Source organism: Pipistrellus hanaki, assembly GCF_964339955.1.
Source record: "Pipistrellus hanaki genome assembly, chromosome: 5".
In the NCBI taxonomy this organism is placed as follows: domain Eukaryota; kingdom Metazoa; phylum Chordata; class Mammalia; order Chiroptera; family Vespertilionidae; genus Pipistrellus; species Pipistrellus hanaki.
Window position 1 is genome coordinate 3,183,523 of NC_140507.1, and position 20,056 is coordinate 3,203,578.

The 20,056-nt window shown below is 63.3% G+C and overlaps 1 protein-coding gene across 3 annotated transcripts in view; it reads right to left on the bottom strand.

Annotated features, from left to right (window-relative positions):
- Window positions 1–18,852, bottom strand: part of HRH2 (histamine receptor H2) — a 30,782-nt gene extending 11,930 nt beyond the window's left edge. For 2 of the 3 annotated variants that reach the window (XR_014795205.1, XM_084886188.1), the window contains exons 1-2: window positions 18,721–18,852; window positions 4,211–6,100 (exon numbers count right to left, since the gene is read on the bottom strand). Coding sequence is in view for 2 of the 3 variants with exons in the window: in XM_084886188.1 (XP_084742314.1) it covers window positions 4,211–5,289 (1,079 nt within the window). In the remaining variant the exon portion in view is untranslated. Of the gene's footprint in view, window positions 1–4,210; window positions 6,101–7,031; window positions 7,156–18,720 lie in introns of those variants that run through there. The other variant, XM_084886189.1, reaches the window with a different exon arrangement.
- Between the last annotated feature and the right edge of the window lie 1,204 nt (window positions 18,853–20,056).

A 20,056-nucleotide genomic window follows, 5' to 3' on the forward strand; every position in this document is an offset into this window, starting at 1 on the left:
TCTGGCTTGAAAGGCCCAGTCCCCTGGGGGTAAATGAGGGGTTCTCTGCCTGGCAGGTGACTCCTGGGGGGTCATGGTTTATTCTCCTTGATTTCTGAGGCTGTGAAAGGCTGCCCACCGCCTCTCCCTCTGCTCCCCCTCTCCCAATGCCCTCTCAGGGGGGGTCCCTGCCCACACCCTCTGAGGGGGGGGTCCCACTGCCCACACCTCTGAAGAGAGAGAGATGAAAAGGATGAGCTCCTTGTGGGAGCCGTGGCCCTGCCCGCGCTGTGTAGAGCAGGCCCTGCAGGCCTGGGGGCAGGCATTCTGAGGCCCCCGGGGATGGAGGCAGGGACGGGGCGCGGGCACCGGGTGCAGGACGTGGCCTCGGCCTGGAGTACCCACCAGGGCCGGCCAACGGCCAGGAGCCGCCATCTAGTCCCAGTGTGCGGAGAAGGAGAAGTGGGGCGATGGAGGGGCGGGGAGGGGGAGACAGAGGGAAGGAAAACGCCAAGCAGGGGAGAGGGAGCACAGGGAGGCAGGGGCAGTAGAGGAGAGAGAACCTCAAACAGCCCGAAGGAGCGGGTGCAGAGGAGCGGGCATTTAGGGTGAACAGAACAGGCGAGACCACAGAGATAGGAAGGCAGCAGGTTGGTGGCCACCTGGGAAGTGGGGATTGCGGGGTGACAGCTAAAGGCTACAGGGTTTGGGGGGGGAGGGCGGTGAAAATGTCCTCAGGTCCGCTGTGGTGCTGGCTGCACAGCTCTGAGAACGCAAGAAAAGCCGGGACTCATACCCTGGAAACTGGTGCACCTCAAGGAGCTGTTCCAGAGAAGAGAGACAGTGAACAAAACGGCCAAGTGAGAGGAGAGGGAGAGGGATGGGCGTGAGGAACAAAATCCCGTCCGTCCAAGGGCCTGCCGCTGCCAGGAGGTGTGCCCGTGCCACGGCCCTGCCTCCCCTCCTGCGGCTCCCTCTGCAGAGCATCCTCACGGCTTCTGGGTGAGGAGCTGCCCTCAGAGGCCCAGCGACCTACCGAGCATCACCCAACCAGCTGATGGCGGGCCGGACCGTCCCGGGCTCCCTCGCTCCCACCGGAGGCGGGAGAGGGCAGAGGCACGGGTCTGCTTGGGAGCCTCCAGGAGGGGCCGGCCTGCCCGCACCTGGCTCTCGGGCTGCAGGCCTCCTGCACTGTGAGAGGGTGAATCTGTGTGTTCTCCGCCACCAGGTTCACGGCCATGCGTTACGCGCCCTCAGAAGCTAACGCAGCCTCTGCCCGCAGACGCTGAGGTCACTGAGCGGGGAGAGGCCGGGGCTGGGCTCAGAGAGGAGGCAGGTGAGGCCGTCCAGGGTGGATGGAGAGTGGGTGAAGGAGGCTGGTGGGGTCAGGAAGGAGCAGACAGAGCGTCCTGCGGGGAGGCGGCTGCTGGCTGGCGCCAGGCCTGCTGGGCCCCTCTGGCTCCTGCGTCTCCCCTTGGCTGACCGGCCGCCACCCCAAGGGCAGGCCCCGATCGGTCCCTAGGAATCTTGCTTAAGCAGACAGCACCACCCCTTAGCGGTGATAAGGGCTCTCGGGCAGGTCAGCACTGGTTTCTGTCCGTAGACGGACTCCGGGGAGGACATGCTGCCGGCACCAGGGAAGCTGGGAGCTGACCTTCTGGAGGGTCATTCAAGGTCCTGATTCTCCTGGCAGCCTTGGTGGGAAATTCTATGCTTGGCCTCCTTCCCTTCCCCCAAACCCTTACCTGGTTCCCCATTCTCCCCTTCTCCCCTTCTTCCTTACCCCTCCCCCCGAAACCCCTCCGTCCAGCCTCTGCTTCCCAGGTGCTCCGTGGCCGCTCCATGGGACTCTGCAGGCCCGGCCTCTCGGTGGCCTCGGTGTCCTCCCGGACCCCCGCCCACAGAGGCGTGAGGATCAGACCAGAGGGGGACACACACCTCCCAGGGTGCCAGCGCCCACGGGACTGTCAGGCACGGGGGCTGCTGGTTCTGTTGGCGCTCAGACCTTGGCTTTGGCTGACTCACCAGCTTGTGTCACTTGGGCAGTTTCATTAACTTCTGAGCCTCAGTTTTCCCATCTGAGAAGTGGAGCCTGAACAGGCACCTGCTCATGGGGTCGTGGGAGGATGACATGAGGCCATGAGTCTGAAGGGCCCCCCCACCCCCGATGAACCGGTCTTTCCTGTCTCCCTCCGCTCACTGGCCCACTCCCGGGATGGGCTGCCTGGGCCATGTGCCCTCCCCCCCACTTCACCCCCGCCCCGCCCTGGGGCGCTCAGTGCACTGCGTCTCCATCCTTGGCACGCGATGCATGGACCCGGGCTGCCTGCTCCTCAGCTGCACCCCAGGCAGCTACAGACGGCGGCCTGGGGTGGGGATCTTGCTTTATCGCCTTGGCACCCGGGCTGGGGACAGAGGACCACGCAGAGGAACAATGGCAGGATTGTAAACCCGGCAGCCAGGGTGCCCAGGGAGTGCCAGCTCTTAGTGCTCACCGATAGTTTCCCTCAGGATTGGGGACACGCAGGTCCGCGCAGGAGGAAGTGGTGTGCGGGACCTGACCGATCACACACCCCGAACTACACCCCCGCTTTGTTCTCTGTTTGCTTCTTGTCACTCAGGCCGCCTCCTGAGTGAGGAGTGCAGCCGGACACGGACGGCATCATACCCACCGGGGCCGGGCCAGGGCCGGCGTGAAGGGTGCGGCTCTGCATTGTGGAGAGGCGCCTGCAGAGGGCTTGGGGGCGGGGCTTGAGGGGAGAGTCTAGAGGCCGGGAGGCTGGGGAGAGGCTGGGTGCAGCCGGTTAGCAGTGGACGGGGTGAAGGCTGCAAGGGCCAGAGGGGCCCTGGGGCCTTGGGGGGTGGAGGAGGGGTTATAGCTGGACAGTCTCCCCCACCACGAAGCACAGAGACCAGATCCCAGAGGGTGTGGCCCCTCTTTCCTCAGACAGACACGGGCTCCAGAATGAACCTGCCTCCGGGGCCCCCCCAGCCCGACGGCATCCCTCCTTCCGGCCGCTCTGGGAGGTGAGCGGGGCAGCGCGTGAGGACAGGCCCTGCCCTCTGTGAGGAGGGGAAACTGAGGCTGGGACTTGCTCAAGCTCGGGTGAGCGAGGGACAGGGCTGGGAAACGCCCAAACGCCATGCCTGCGCCCAGCACAGCTCTCAGCCTGGGGGGAGGGGAGTGGATAGATGTTTGCGGGCGAATGAGGGGGTCAGGCGCACGGACCAGCATTCTGGCGACAAAGGCGAGGTCCGCAGAAGATGAAAGAAAGGGACGCCCTCTGAGCCACCTGTGTGCCAGCGTTCTCCCGCCCCGGCCCCGCTCCGCTCACGCCCACCTCGCCGCCCTCCCCACGCAGCGCGCGTCCGAGCCGCGCAACCCTTCGGTGCCGCTTCCATCATCACCGGCCTCGGCCTCGTCTCGGCGGATCTGCCTAAGCCTCTCTTTGATCCTGTGTGTCTCCTAAGCCTGCAGACTCCTTGGGAACGACCATGGGACATCCTTCCTCTTAAATCTCCTGCACCCCGAGCACCAGCGTCCCCAAGCCTATTTCCCAGAGCCGCCTGGACGTTGCCCGGTCCTCCCCTCCTCTCTCACAGACCAAGGACGCAGCCCCTGCACGGAGGGCCCGGCTCCTGCTTCTCGTCCACGTCTGAGGGGGCAGCCGGAGCCCCCGCTCAAAGCACCGAGCTGCCCCCTAGCTTCTAAGCCTTCCTGCTCCCCTGGGGACCTCTGGCACAGAGCCCAGCCCTGCCCTCCCGGCTGGGCCAGTCCTCCTCCTTCTCTCACCACAGTGCCCACAGCATATGAGCTGATGCATGACGTGCTCAGAGGTCCAGCGGGCTTTCTCATCTCACCCCCAGGCTCCGGCGTTCCCGAGGCCCCCGGACGGCTGTCTGCAGCGTCTGCGTGAGCACTTAGGACTGCCAGCTCCGCGGCAGGGTTGGGCCTTGGCCTGAGGACCCTGGCCGCCAGGACCATGGAGCCGGGACACAGGGCCCACAAGCTCTGGAGCCGGGGACCTCCGTCCAGGTCCCAGCCCCGTGGCCCTGGCCACGCTGTGGTCCTTGTAACACGGAGGTGAAAGTGTCCCCTCCCCGGGGATGCTCCCACAGCCCAGGGTCTGCGAGGTCCTCGCGAAGAGGCCAGCACCCTGGGGCCATGGCCACCGTGGCGGTCACCGTCGGGGGGAGGACCTCTCCCGGAGCCCCTGTCCCGGGCGGTTACCTGTCTGTGGCTCCCTGAGGCGCCACGGCCTCTCCGCCACTCCACACCTGGAGCTTCAGGGGCTTCTCCTCCTGCTGCCCGGGGCCCTGGCTCCGCGTCCTGGGGAGCCGGGAGCCGTCGCACCGCAGAGAGGGGTCGTGGTCGGCGTAGCCCCCGTACCTGCAGCGCAGGAGCTGCTGGTAGGCCGTGCGGAAGTCCCTGTTGAGCGCGGCGTACAGGATGGGGTTCAGGGCGGAGTTGGCGTAGCCCAGCCACAGCACCACGGCCTCGAAGGTCTGGTTGACGGCGGCGTCGCCCCGCAGCCCGCGGTAGACGAACACGGTGAAGTAGGGGAGCCAGCAGAGGACGAAGGCGCCCATCACGGTGGCCAGTGTCACCGTGGCCTTGTGCTCCCGGAGGGTGGCCGCCCTCCAGGGGCCAGCGTGGTGGATCCTCCGGGCCTGCTCCCGGGCGATCCTGAAGATGCGGAAGTAGGTGACGCACATGACCAGCAGGGGCACGTAGAAGGTGACCAGCCCGTCCACCAGGCCGTACACCAGGTTGACCTGGACCTTGCAGGGCAGGACGGTGTGATTGGCCCAGCCGCCGGCCTCGTCCCTGCTGTTCCAGCCCAGGTGGATGGACAGGAAGGACAGGGTGATGGACACGGCCCAGATCAGGACCAGGGACACGCCCACGCGGAGCGGGGTGACCAGCACGGGGTAGCGCAGGGGGGCCGTGACGGCGCAGTAGCGGTCGAGGCTGATCATGAAGAGGTTGAGGATGGAGGCCGTGCAGAGCATCACGTCCAGGCTGGTGTAGATGTTGCAGAAGACCCGGCCGAAGCTCCAGCGGCAGGAGAGCTGGTAGACGGCCGAGAAGGGCAGCACCAGGAGGCCCAGGAGCAGGTCGGTGGCGGCCAGGGACACGATGAAGCAGTTGGTCAGGCTGCGGAGCCGCCGGTTCAGGCCCACGGCCAGGCAGACCACCACGTTGCCGGCGATCGTGAGGAGAATGAGGACGGTGAGCGCCACGCTGACGGAGACCTTGAACGCGGCAGAGGCCAGGCAGGAGGCGGGGGCCGTGTTGTTGGACTCCATCCTGGGACCCCGAGCTCCGTCCTCTGCCACGGCCCCCTCGCGGCTTCTCTCCCAGCCCCCAATGTGCCAGCCACCGGGCTCCAGGCTGCCCCGCAGAAACCACAGTACGTATCCAACTGTGGGCAGGCTACAGTGCTTTTTCTAGAAATAAATAAAGTCAGTCTCCTGGGAGATGTTGGGGAGGAGCAGAGAGGAGGCGCAGTTGGTGGTTCAAACCCCAGTCCTCAGCTTGCCCCCCTCGGAGCTGGCTTCCTCCCGGCCTGGAGCCCAGGCCTCTCTCTCCAGGTTTTGCAGAGACGAGGCGGTGGGTGTGTCTGGAGGTGGCTCAGGGGCTATGAAGGCGGATCACGTGGAGACGTGGCCTCATCCTTTTCCAGAGCCGGCAGCTGCTCCCATCGGCGGGGCAGGGGTCTGGCTGCTGCATCTCCCTCGGGGACCCCTGGAGAGCAGGAGCTGACTATGCAGAGGCCGGGTGTCGAGCGCTTTGAAACCAGACAAGGGCGTGGCCTGAAGCAGAATGGATCTTCTGGACCTGGACCTCCCTGCCCGCTACCCGGAGCCTGGGCCACTCCGGACGCCCTTCTTTGGGGGCAATCAGAACGCGCCGTGGAAGGGGGAGGGGAGTCAGGACGCTATGGGCTGAGCCACGTGTCTCTGTGTGAAGCCCACAGTGAGGGACTGCTTATTTGGAGAAAGAAAGGTCTAGACGCAGGCTCCAAGCCCCGCAAGGCGGGCAGCATCGACTTGCTCAGTGCTGGTTCCCACGCCGGGCTGGCCCCACAGGCGGGCATTGGCGTCCGGAGGGTAAATCCTAAAAGGAATGAATAAGCAAATGTCATACATTCAGGCTGATGCAGTGCCAAGAACAGTGCCCTACGCTGCTGTTTCACCGAGTGTCACCGGGCCCTCAACCAGGGGCCCCGGACGGTCTCAGGAAAACTCTGATGCCAGGGCGGGAACGTCAGCCCCGCGGACGACGGGCACCGAGGAAGCCTGCTGGGTCCCAGGAGACTGGGCCTGGGCCTGGACGTTCACTGAGTCTCACAGGCCACGCAGTACCCTCTCCAGCTCTTCACGGCCACTTCCGAACCGTCAGCCAACGCGGAGGCTGTCTTAGCTCCTGGCGGCACAGTCCAGGCAGAGGGCCAGGCTGACGGCTGGCGTCGTTGGTGACCGCACGCGGCCCGCCACCTGCCCTAAGCATCTCTCTAGCTTTTACTTTTCTTATTTGGCAGCACACGTGGTCCTGCACCCGGGTCAGCAGGTACAGGAGTCATGCAATCTTTCCAATGGCCGTGTAACGGTCCAGGGGCCAGGTGTGTGTGTGGGTGCGGGGGGAGGGAGGGTGGCCACAGTTGATTCTGTCATCCCCCCACCATGCATTTTGGGGTGCTTTCCCATCCGTCCCTCCCTCCCTCCGTCCTGCCCACTGCGAACGTCACTTCCGTGTGGCTGCACACCCAGTGCCTCTGGGGGAAATCTCAGCGACCCTCCTGCTGGTGAGACCCTATGTCCGGACGGATGCCGGGCAAACTAAGGTCCCCCTGATTCCTGCACCCTCTCACGGGGCAGCCCCTGGTCTCCCCAGCCCGCCGGCCCCTGGGAGCTGGGCGTGTGCCGAACTGAAACCCAGGCGGCAGCAGAACCTCTGGGAAGCGACCTGGTCGCCACGGGCCACAGTCGGCCTCTCCCGGGCGCGGCCCGCAGCGTCTGCGCTCTGCATGCGGGAGGCTTCATCTCACCGTAACCGCGGCGTTGGCGCGGGATCACGGCTCCCGGTCGCCTCCTGCTGCTCCAGCTGGCTCCGCCGCCAGGCCTGCCTCCCGAACTGTGCCGCTGGGCATTATTTTTGGAAGATCCTCGCATTACATAAAAGGCACAGGCGGCCCGCTCCCTGCCGCGCTCAATTAGCTTTGGAGATGGCAGCAGCCAGGGGGGTTGCTCTGAGAATCCTGATTTCTGATCAGAGTATCCTCTGAGCTTCCCTGACAGCCCGGTGAAGGCATTTCGGCGTCAGACCAGTGTTTTAGTCCATGTTTGGGGGTTTTCCGAACTGAATGAACTAGCGCCTCGTATAATTAGAAATTCAGTGCTCCTTCCCTCCCTCCCTCCCTCCCTCCCTCCCTCCCTCCCTCCCTCCCTCCCTCCCTCCCTCCCTCCCTTCCTCCCTCCTTCTTTCAATCTCTTCTTCCCTCTCCCCTGTTCAGCACATGTTTCTTTCAGGGCCTTCCGTGTGCCGAGTGCTGGTTGCAGGTGGTGCCTTTTTGCAGTGAGAGCCGCACCTGCCATGTCTCTGCTCTCCAGCCCCGGTGCCTGGAGTTCCTAGGGACCTTCTGAGCGGAGCCCCATCCACTCCACACCTGTCGGTGGAATGATGGCCTGAGAGGTCCACAGCACCCCAAGTTCATCATCGTGTCTGCCTGGTGCCCCCACGCCCCTCTCCCTGCCTCTCACCTGCAGAGTCCCAGGAGCAATGCCGCCGGTGGAATGCTGTGTGCCAAGCGGAGGGGCGAGGCCCTTTGGGGAGGAACCAGGCTGGGGCCGGGGTCTCCTCCCCAGCGAGGTTCACCAAACCGAGTCCAGCACCCTCCTTTCCCTCCTCCCGGGACCGTGGTCGGCAAACCGCGGCTCGCGAGCCACATGCGGCTCTTTGGCCCCTTGAGTGTGGCTCTTCCACAAAATACCACGGCCTGGGCGAGTGTATCTTGAAGAAGTGGCGTTAGGAGAAGTTTAAGTTTAAAACATGTGGCTCTCCAAAGAAATGTCCGTCGTTGTGTGGTTGATATTTGGCTCTGTGGACTAATGAGTTTGTGGGCCACTGGCCTGGGAGGCAAGATGAAGTTCCCTCTCGGGGACTCATTTAGGTACCTGCACCCAGGCCCCGCCCTCAGGGAGCGGCCACAGCGCTGCTGCCGTGAAGGCTCCTTTGGTTGGGCTCCCCTCAGCCTGAGGAGAAGTCTGAGGCATGAGCAGGAAGAGAAACTAGGCTAGGCAGGCGACACTGCCTGAGGCAGCCAGGGCGAGCAGCCGTGGCCTGAGAAACGGGGGTTGGGTCCATGTTCTGCAAACATTGATGTGGAGAGAAGTGAGGGCAGCCCCCAGGGCCGAGGACAGGACGTCGGCCTTGGCCGGGTCTGGGTTCCGCCCCCGGGGCCGTCACCAGCAGCACGGGACCTCAGGGTGCTGCTGCAGGCTCTCGGGGCCTCGTTTCCTCGTCTGTAAAACGGGAGTGATTCTCTGTCCTCCTTCGCCTGGGGGGTGCGGAGGTAGATGCAGAGGGAGTGGGGACGCCACCCGCCGGGCTGTGGCAGGTGCTGTTATTTATGGCGATGCTATAAAGCTATTACAGACGGCCCCCGGCGTGTGATCGTCCGCTTTAAAGATGGTTCGAAAGCGACCTACGTGCGCGTTCGGCAGAAACCATTCTTCGAATTCTGAGTCGTGGTCGGTTCCTGCTGGTAGAGTGTGATGCGGGTGCGACTCTCCTGGGGCCGGACGGGGCCAGCGCCCTGAGCAGGAGGGTGAGAAACAACCAACGCCCTACGTTGCCGTAGCAACCGCACTTTCCGGTGGCAATGTTTTCAACGGAATGGTCTGTGGGGGCGTCACTCCTTCATAAGTCAGAGTGTTTTGTAACCATACAAGTGTTACTTTTGTTCTTGTCTGAAGCCCACTCCATCTTTGTTGAGTGCCCTCCGCGTGCAGACCCGTGCTGGGCTCTGGGGTCCCAGGGTGAGCTCGGCAGGGGTGCCCTGGCTCCTCTAGGCAGGGGGAAGGGGTGGGGAGAGGCAGAGGCACTGCGGGGAGGTTCATTGCAGTCGTGCTGAGTTACCTAAAGGGGGTGCACAGCAGTATGCAAGGGGGGACCAGGCCTGGTCGGGGGGTACCGAGGCTTCCCAGGGGGGACACTGAGGGGAAGGAGTAACTCAGTGAAGATGGGGACACGCAGGCTGCAGACAGGAGCCTGTGGGACGTGGAGCAGAGGTTAAGGGTGTGTGTGGGGGAGCGGATGGAGGGCGATGTGACTGGAAGGGGCTCCAGGCCCTGCTCCCCTGCTGTGCACCAGGGGCGGGGGTGGCAGCGGGGGGTCGGCCTGAGCCAGCCCCGCTGACCACCCCTAGTTATCACGGGTCCCTGGGTCCCGGGGAGGTAGTTCGTGGTCTTCATGAGCCCTAATTCTCAGCACGTGGCCCCTGTGGTCGGCCACGTCACCTGTTTGGCCACCTGGGGCTGAGGCAGCAGAGGGGTCCCGGCTGCAGCCCCCGTCGGAGCCTCGGCCGGGCCCCAGGCGTGGGGACCTCTGACGTCATGGGGGTAACCTGTGCCTTCAGCGTTTCCGGGAGAGCGAGCACCGCCTTCCGGGCTTTTCAGAGAAGCGGCGGGATTCTCTGCGCACAGCGCCCGCCACTTCCTCCGCAGTATCAGCGGGTCTTTCATCTCTGTGGTCACAGATTTGTACCTCCTTCCTGGCAGCGGCTGGACGTTCGGTAAAAGCCTTTCCAGATGGTGAAGGACTTCCGGGTGAGGCCGCTCGCGGGAGAGAGGCCCGGGCTCCCGGAGGTCCGAGCGGGGCACCCTGGGTGCTCGGGCTGAGGACGTGGGCATCGTCCCTGACTCCCGTCCCGTCCTCAGCCAGGCCCGTGGCTTCTGCCCTGGCCTGTGCCTGTCTCGGCTGCAGCTGCTTCCCTCGGCCACTGCTCCAAAGCAGCGCCTCTTGCCTGGACCTCTGCGCTCCCCATTGGCCTCCCTGCTCCGCGCCACCACGAGCGCCTGCTGCTTCTGTCCTGCCCGCACCGCCTGCGCCATCTCCCTCCCCCTCGGCTCACAGGCCCCGGGGACCTGCGCTCCAACCCCTCTGACCTCCCACCTCACCCCCTGGCCTTACGGGTGCTTGGCCACACCCCCCTCGCTCCTGTGCCTCCCACACGCCGTCTGCCCCCTGGAGCACGGCCTGCGGTCCGCCGCTGACCTGCAGGCTCACGTGGTGGACAGACAGCGGTCCTCCTTCGCCCCCGGGATGTGGCCACCCCACCACATTCCCGGGAGCACCGGCCCCTCCGCGGAGCCCGTTGTCCCGGTGTGTTCCCTGTGCGCTGTCCGCTCGCTGTCCTCCTCTCCCCACGGAGGGGGTGTCCGGAGGGCAGCGCTGTGTGGGGCCCCGTGTGTGCCTGCCGCGGTGAGCGAGGGCATCGGAAACGGTTCCGTGTGTCAGGCGCTTTGCAGGTGCTTTGCAGACTTGGCCCCGTGTAACCTGTGCCGCAGCCGTTACGTGGGCCCGTGAGTCATCTCCGTCCTGTGGGCGAGGAAGTGGCGGCTCACGGCACTGGGTGACGTGGCCCCAGTCCGCTGCCAGCAACTGTGGGGAAGGCCGGGGGGAGTCTTCGGGGCAGGGTCACGCGCAGAGCTGCCTGGGTCCTCCTGGGGCAGGTGGGAGCTGGCTGCCAAATCCCTGCCACCAGGGGCGACACTGCTGGGGGCGGGGGGCAGGGCCCGTGGAAGGGGCACCGTGCGGGCGGCCTGGGCCGGACTGGGGCCCCTCGGGGGACTCTGAGTTGTTGCGTGACCTCGAACAAGTGTTGTGCCCCAGTGTCCCCAGCAGAGAGGGGAGGCGATGAGCTTGGACTCTTAAAGGTTCCTGCAGCGGCTGCGTGAGGATGGAGGGGGAGGAAGCGGGGCGCCAGGAGGCCCCGGAATAATGAAACGGGAGCGATCTGGGCAGAAATGAGATGCAGTGGTCACTGGTCCGCAGCCTCCCGGAGCGTCCCTGCCCTCCCCGCATCCCTCAGGCGGGGGCTTATGTCCCCAAGCGGCACCTGCCCGCCAGCCGCCGCCATTGAGACCCAGCGAGCCCCACACGCTTTCTGTTGGCGTCCTTCCGACTGCACGGCAGATACAGGCTGACATGGTGACTGCACAGAGCCGCCTGTGTGCCCAGCTGCCACTGCCCCGCCGTCGCCGTGTGACGTTCAGTATTCGTTCCTGCGGTGTTGTGGTTTTCTCTTCGCACTTCGGATCGGGCGCGTGTGTGTGTGGGCGCCGGCGTGCGTCTGCGGAGGTTTCTGTAGGGTCGGGTCCTCCACAGCTCTGCGCCCCCAGAGCAGAAGTCCCTTTTCCGGGCCGCCCTGTCCTCCAGCTCCCTGCTTCTCTATAACGGCCCCACCCGCCCTGAACTCTTCACCGTCCCCGCCATCGGCACAGCCCTCCTCGCTGTTCCTGCTGCCCGCACCATGATTACTGCCCTCAGCTGCAGCCCCTTTGTGCCATCACCATCACCAACACCCCACCCCGTCCCCAGCGCCACCCTCAGCTGCCCCGCCCTCAGCTGCCCCCCCAGCCCTGTGCCGCCTCCGCCTATTCTTCTCCCCCTCCCCAGCCTCCCTCCAGGAAGGATGTGCCCTTCCACAAGCGCAGCTCGCTCTTCCAGGCAGAAGCCCTGTGGCTGCCGGGCCACCTTGTCACCTCAGTGGTATCAGCAGCACACAGCCAGCACTGCCAGGAACACGCATGCAGGCCCACAGCCAGCACTGCCAGGAACATGCGTGTGGTCCGGTTTCCCCAGGTGGTCCTTCCTGCCATCCCCTTCCCCCCCCCCCCCCACACACACACACAGTGCCGGCTCACGGCCAGCTCTGCGGGGCAGTCAGGATGGAGCCCAGGCAGCTGGTTCCAGAAGCTTCTTGCTCAAAGGGAAACGGCAGATGTGGCACAGAGAGGTCAGACACCTCGGTCGAGGCCACCCAGCTGGCCAGCGTCAGGAGCAGCTCCCAGTTTCCAGCCCCGGATAACCTGCTGGTCCCCTGCGTTATAGGATAACCTGCTTCCCACCCTCACTCCTTCATGTCCCACCTCCGTGACTTTTGCCAAAACCATAAAAATACCAATTCTGTATATTTTACTTAACATTTCTCTTTAAAGTGATTGCATTTATATATATTTAAAAAAGAAAAAGAAAAAAAGGATTGTTTTTATCATTACAGTAACCGCCAGGATCACTTCCTCCAACAGGTCACCCTGAAAACACGTGCCGTACGAACAGGCCAGTCTGTGAACCCCTGTGGCTCCCGCTGCCTGGAGAGCCCAGCCCCACCCATCCCTGTCAGAACGGCACACGGGCTGTGCTCAGGGGTATTGGAGACCGCCCGCGCCCACCCCTGGGCCATTCTCTGACCTTCCTTCAAAGCGCTGGACTTCAGTTGGCCTGGCAGAAGCAGGCACTGGAGTCCCTTCTCTTTGCAATCTGGGCTGGCACCCGGACCTTCCCACTGAGGACCCAAGGGAGGTGGTGCCACCCACATCTCTGTTCCCAGGGGTCAGAGGCCAACAGTCCTGACAGCCAGAATTCTCTGTTGGGTCTGAGATGACTGGGTCCAGCCTCTTTATCCGAGAGGTCCAGGGCAGAGGTAGCCACAGGGATACTACCGCCCGGCATCTGTGTCTCACTGTCTCCTCCCCTCTCTGAAAGGTCGTCCTCTCCTGAGGGAGCCGGGCAGGGGCTGGACCCTCCCTCTGCTCCCGAGTCTGGGTGTGACCTGAGGCTTCGGCTCCGAACCTGGGGCACATCACAGGGTTTTCTTCCTTCCCCTGTAGTTTCGTTTCCTGCCATGTTCTTCTCAGACTGAGATTCAGACGTGCCTTCTCTGAGTGCTGGGCCTGGACCTGGTCTACCGTCTCTCCTTGCCCTGCTTCAGGTGGTCAAACCAGGAAAGGCCCCGCGGCCGAACCAAGAGTGATTATAAAACAAAAAGAGCTTGGGATGGGAATGGGGGGGAAGAGGACAAATATGTGATACCTTAATCAATAAAGAAATTTAAAAAAAAAAGCGCTGAACTGAGGTCCCGCCCTTACCGTGAGGAAGGCGCCCGAGGCCGCCGGATGGGAGAAGAGAGGACACTGTGAATAAACACGGTCTTTATCGGGCACAGTGCATGCAGGGCCGTTGGCGGGCGGCCTGGACGGTCAGCAGGGCCAGCGGGGGCTGTTTGGCTAGAAGGCCTGGCCTCCCAGCTCGCCCTGCACCCCCTCACCTCGTCCTCCAGCCCCTGCCGAGAGGCGCTTTCCCAGCAGCTGGCTGCTCCCGGCCCAGCCCTGCTGCTCACCACGTCAGCCCGCCTTCCCTTCCTGTGCAATGGGATAATAACCCCCACCCGTGGGGTGTCGAGAGGCCTGTGGAGGTGAAGAGCAAGAAGCTTCTAGAACCAGCCGCCGGGTTAGACTGGCCCGGCTGCTCTCTGCAGAGACTGGGGGCGCAGCAGCCGAGCCCTTCCAAGAGCTCAGTGGGTGTGAGCTCGCGTGACGCACAGGCCCGCAGTGCAGCTCTGGCCCAGGCGTGGGCTGCCTCCCTCCGGCGCCCGCTCTGTGTCCTCTCCCCGCCCGTCACACCCTCAGGGCCCGGGTCAGGGGGGGGACGCCCCTTCCCCAGCTCTCCCAGGAACACGGGCAGTTCATCGCCCCGGTGTCCAGCCCTCCGGGAGCTTTGACAGTTCTCGCTGCTGCTCCTGGGGAGGGGCACGGGCAGAGCAGCCATGTGCTCCTGAGTCTGTCCCCACGGCTGGCCACGGTCAGCCCTCCGCCTGCTCCCAGGCACCACCTGCTTGGCTCTGGCCGCCTCTCTCTGACTGCCACGGCGCCAGGCCCGCGCCTCCTGGCAGCGCTGTGGCGTGGAGGCTGGGGTCACAGAAGGGCGGAGTGGGAAAAGCCTGGGAGGCCGGCTGCGCCCTGCCTGGCTCTCAGTGGGCAGTGGCTGGCCCAGGGTCACACAGCGACGGAAGGTGTGGTCAGTCTGGAGCCAGTTCCTCCAGCTCTTATCAGATAGTAAAAAGCACACACCAAAACACACACACACAAACCACGATCAAAAGAAGTTTTGAGCTCTAGCTGGTTTGGCTCAGTGGACAGAGTGTCGGCCTGTGGACTGAAGGGTCCCGGGTTCGATTCCGGTCAAGTGCACATGCCCAGTTGCAGGCTCCGTCCCAGTATGGGGTGTGCAGGAAGCAGCCAGTCAATGATTCTCTCTCGTCATGGATGTTTCTCTCTCCCTTTCCCTTCCTCTCTGAAATCAATAGAAACATATTTTAAAAAAGAGAGAGAGAGAAGTTTTGAGGTGTGCTAGAAAGGGCCTGGGGGTGCTGGCCCCTGAGACGGAGAGGACAGGGCAGGTAAGCTGGCCCCAGGCGAAGGCCTCGAGGAGGGAGCAGCCGGCGGCTCTGAGGCCAGTGTGGCCAGAGCCTCGGAGGGAAGAGAGATGCAGCCCACGGGGGTGGCGCCCCATCACGCACAGCCTTGCAAACCTCCGAGGGGTTTGCACCTCAGTCTAAATACGGGGGTTTAAAAGATGACTCTGATCAGAACAGAGAGTTCTACATATAAGATAACCAACGGCCCACGAGCCCCCGAAAAGATGTTCACACCCGTTAGCCAGCCCGAGAATGCCCATCAGCACCACAATGACGCCGCTCCCCACCCCCCAGCATGGCCAGCAGCACGAGCCCGAGGATCAGCCCTGGCCAGGATGCGGGGACGCTGGAACCCTCAGACGCCGGGCAGGGCAGGGGCATGGGCAGCTGCTCCGGAAAACAGCCTGGCGGTTCCTCGAAGGTGAGAAGGAGTTACCGTGTGCCCCAGCAGTTCCGCCCATCGGTGTATTACCCACGGAAATGAAGATGCGTGCTCTCCCAATACCCCTCCCGCAATGCCCATGGCAGCGCTGTCCGCAGCAGCCAGAGGAGTGGAAGCAGCCAGGTGCTCCTCCGCGGGTACACGGATAAAGAAAACGCAATGTATCCATCCAGAGGGATACGATTTTAGCCGTAAGAAGGAAGGGAGTGCTGGCACCTGCTACAGGACGGAAGCATCTTGAGAGTATCGCGCTAAGTGAGAGGAGCCCGTCGCTGGAGGCCGAGCATCATGCGGTCCTGTGGACAGCAAATGCCCAGAAGAGGTGCCTCGGGAGGGACAGAGAGCAGCTCCGTGGTTGCCTAGCCTGGGTGGGCGTAGGGGGCAGCTCAGGAGTGACAGCCACTGTGCACAGAGGTCCCCTTTGGGTGATAAAATTGTCCTAAATGAGGCAGTTAGTGGTGATGGTTGCATAGCTCTCAAAGCAATTTGCTTGCCCCCTTTAAGCGGGTGAGTGGTATGGTGTGTGAATGACATCGGTAAGGCTTTTATGCTTTTTAAAGAAGAGACTGCTGGCTGCTGGCGGGGGCAGAATGGCAGTGGGGCAGCTCACCGGAGCACCTGGCGGCCGATCCTGGGTCCGGAGCTCCCCTCTCCTCCCGCCTGGCCTCTGGGTGGGCGCCTTGGACAGGGTGACTCTCTGCTGTGGGGAGCCGGCCTGTGCATTGGTAGGGTGTGTATTGGTAGCAGCATCCCTGGACTCAATCCACTATAAAGAAATGCTTATATATAGAACCATTAATAATATATATGTTATTGATTTTTTTTCACAGAGAGGAAGGGAGGGATAGAGAGCTAGAAACATCCATGAGGGAGAAACATCAACCAGCTGCTTCTTGCATACCCCCCACCGGGGGTGTGCCCACAACCAAGGTACATGCCCTTGACCAGAATCAAACCTGGGACCCTTCAGTCCGCAGGCCAATGCTCTATCCACTGAGCCAAACCGGTTTCGGCTAGAATCATTTCTGATATCAGCTCTTCCAGGAAGCTGTCACCCTTCAACCTCTGAAGTCCACCGTTTCCTAAACATCGCCTCCCTCCCCCGCAGTCAGAGAAAGGCCTGAGGACATCGTTGCACACCACTGTCCCCAGCCCTCTGTAGAGATGGGCCTGTGAGCCTCTGGGCCCCCTGCACCCAGCACAGACCTGGCACTTTGGAGGTCACCGCGGAGCCATTTCTTTGCCTGAACAGCGCAGGGCTGCAGGGCTGGGTGCCTGACTGGCAGCAGATGGAACCTGCTGACCCTCCTGACTCTGGTTAGAGGTGCAGTCTCTGAATTTAGATGGCCCGGGATTGGGGTTTTCCCTGGCTTAGGCAGCTGGCTGAAGCTATCTGGCTCCTGGTCTCTTCTCTGTGAAATGGAGCCTTGGTTATACCTACCTCTCAGGTTATCGGGAGCCCATTGTAAGAACACACGGGTGTCAGATATTAATACCTTAGCATTCTCCTTCCTTCTAAGGGGCCAGCCAGGCCTCCACACGGAGGTGGCCCTGTGATGGACAAGGGTTCATATGCGGGCCCTGTCTGGGGTGCTGGCCAGGAGGAGGTGAGAGAGGGTGGGTTATATTGTCACTAGAAACCAGACAGTTCTATGACACTAATTATAAAGAGTATGCTCACTGCATGCAATCTGGAAAGCTCAGAATTATAGAGTCAAGTAATAAATCTCCCATCATGCCACCACCCGGCCGGAAAACATTGTTAAGACGCTTTGGCTCATTTCCTTCCAGTCTTTTTTCAAAAGTGCTTGCCACAAATTTGTATATATATATATATATATATATATATATATATATATATATATATGCACAAGCATGAACCCATTCATTAAAAACTCTCCATTTTTAGCAGCATGGGTGTCTCATCACATAATCGATCCCTCTCGTTGGACATCGGGGCGATTTCTGATTGTTGATGGATATGTTTGCATTCGCAAGAGCCTTTGCTCATATTCCTGTCACGGGTTTGGATGTCCTCTTCTTCATTTAAAACATTTTTTGGCAAAGAACCCTCTCTAGCCTAGCGGGTCGCCCATTTTCCCATAGGCAGGGCTCTCCTCCCAGGACCGAGCTAATCCTTGGGATTGGGTCTTAATCCCACCTCCCCCTCTCTGGTGCTCTGGGGACGACAGGCCACAGCTGGCCTTGTCTCCCCTTCGATCATTGCCCGGAGGGCCGTTCCGTTAGTCATCCCGGAGGACGGGAACAGAGAGTGCCGGAGCCGGAGAAGCAGCCCGGCCGAGGTGGACGGGGACAAGGTGAAAGACGAGGTGGCCGAGGAAGGAAGAGGGGCTGGCAGCATGGCGTGGCTCAGCCTGGCCTCTGCGTCCTGCGTGGCGCTGAGGGGTGACCTTCCTGCCTTCCAGGCCCCTTGGAAAGCCACCTGGCAGAGGCGCCCAGGCCCACTGCCAGCCCCCAGGCCCACCTTCTCCCTGATGCCCGGGCCAGGACAGCCAGGCTGCGTGGGTGGGCACCCTGCCAGCACCCAGAGGGTGACAGACACCGTTCACGGTTGCATTTGGGGCTGTGTGGACCCGAGGCCACCCCAGCACAGGCCCTTCCTGCCCCTGAGCCTCGCTTTCCCCGTCTGCACACTGGGCTTTCGTGGCACTGACTTCCCGGGACTGGCGAGGTGACGGTAGCCGCGGCTATGCACGTGGCATACCAGCCCACAGGGCCGCCGGCGGAGACACGGTGTTTCCTCGTTCTACTCCGTTCTCAGCACACCTCAGCGCCAGGGAGGACAAGCCACACACACCTGCCTCACCGCCTCTCGTCACCTGCAGGGACCCGTTAGCAGGCGGGAAGTCACAGCTTCCTGAGGCACATCAGGAGCCAGGCTCCCGGCAAACCCAGGAGTCGCCACAGGATGTGAGGTGTCAGCGCACAGGTCTCATGCCTCAGAGAACCAGCCAGCTGTGTGTCTGGGCTTGGGGGAGGGAGCTCCTGTCCCCCTGTCCCTGGTCCTGCTCCTGCCCAGCAGGGCCACTGGCCATCTCCACCCAAGGGGACCAGGGGGACCTCCGTGGTGACAGCGATGGGCTCCGGGGGCAAAGGGCGCCTGCACTCTGGCCCTAACCTGAGGGGTGACGCCTGCCATGGGGGACACCGCAGTTGCAGGGACCTCCTGGCCCCGCCCCCTCCTACCCTCCCAGCCTCTCAGAGCGGCGCACACACCCCTCTCCTGGGGAGGAAACTGAGGCCCTTTTGCTGAAGGTCACCTGCACGGTGTAAGCAGGCGGACTGGGGTTCCGAGCTCTGCCCAGAGCTCTGTCCTCAGCTCCATCCCAGCTCGGAGCATCAGGGAGCAGCGGGGAGGACGATCCCTAAGAGCCAGGGCCCCTCTCGCCACCCCTGCCACCCACTGGCGTCCTGAAGCTGAAAGTCGCTTCATGCTCCACCCAGTGCCTCTGCCCAGCCCGCCGGCCCAGGGGCAGACCCGGGCTGTCTCCGCGCAGGTGGACTTCGCCGCTCCACGCCCACGCGGGAGAGGGGCACGACCGGACCCCGCACCCAGGGTGCACCCACCTCGGCTGCATCCCCGCGCCCAGCATCCCCTTGGTGGAGGCGGCGGCCCCTGGTCCCAGAGGAGGAAACTGAGGCTCCGCAGGCGGAGGGACCAGCCAAGGTCATGCACAGCCCGGAGCAGCGGGGCTGGCTGGGACTCTGGGTTCGGACCGGAGCCCGAGCGGAAACTCAGCGGGCGCCGCGGGCCCGCCCCAGCCCCGGCTCCGGCTCCGGGGAGGAGGCCGTTACCTGGTGCTGCCGCCGCCGGTGGCTCCGCTGCGGTTGCCGGCTCCTCCTCTGCCCGCGCCCGCCGGTCTCGGGCGCCCTGACTGGGATGGGGAGGGTGGCCCGCACCCACTTCCTGGTCTCCGCCCCTAACTCGCTCCTCCTCGCTCCCCAGCTCGCCTTCCTTTTTCCCTCCACTGGTCTCTGCCCTCCCTCTCCGCTCCCCACCCCTCCGTGCACAGCGCAGGCACACACTCCCGCTCCTCTCCTTCCCTCTCCTGCACTCTCTTTTCCCCTCTCCCCTGGGCCCCTTCCCTTCCCTCTCTGTGGCTCGGCCGCTTCCCCCTTCCTCTTTCTTGCTGTCCCACTCCCCACTCTGTCTCACTTCCCCCCAGCCAAGCCTGCGACCCAGCATTCCAGCTGTGCAGTAACTCCCAGCTGTGGCCCAGCCCTGGCCCTGCCCACAGCTGGAGGGTCCACCACAGGGTTGGGAGGCACCAGGCTCCCAGCCTCCTGGAATGAAGGTTAGAAGAGAGAAAAGCTTGGTTCATCCTGGGATCAGTGGGACTTCCGAAAGCAGCACATTTGTCCTCGGTGAAGGAGGGGCTGGAGAGGCGAGGGGCAGGGAGGAGGGTCTTGGGAAAGGGGCTTTGGGGGTGGGGGGGGTGGGAAAATAACGCCCATCTTGCAGGTGAGAAAATAGAGGCTCGGGTGGGAGACCTGGCTCTTAGGTGCCAGGATGCTGTGTGAGCCCCGGGCCTGGGTGGCAGGAGCCTGGGCGGAGGGTGTGTGAAGCCCGGGCTGCCCCGCCCAGCGGAGAGGCAGGAGGTCAGAGGGCTGTTCCCTTGCTGCTGGGGGACCTGCTCACGGAGGGGAGTCTCTGGAGAAGCTGTAACGAAGGAGCGGGAACGGGGCTGGTCCCGCTGGATGTGACTTCCAGACACGTGTCCCTAAGGATGACCCAGGAGGGGTGGGAACTAAGGCCGCAGTCCCCTGGAGCTCAGAGGCCACGGCTTCTCGGGGAGGCCCCTGCAGGCTGCTCACCCAGGCCACCAGCACCTTGGCATGACAGCCAGAGCCTCCAGGCCGGCCTCGCGGATCACAGGGCAGCGTCCCCTGCGAACACCCTCCCTCCACTTCCTGTCAGTGAACACAGAGCCGACACCCTTCTCACCACCAACACGATGCGGCCACGGCCAGATCTGACCTCTCTGAGCGCCTGCCTTGCCACCTCTGCCGCCCTCTTGTGCCCGGTGCAGTGGTTTCCTCCCTGTGCCCTGACGGCCACGCTGGCCCGTGCCCCAGGCTGCTGCCCGGCTGCTCCCTGCGGGGCGTGCTCCGCCCCCACCTGCGCCAACGT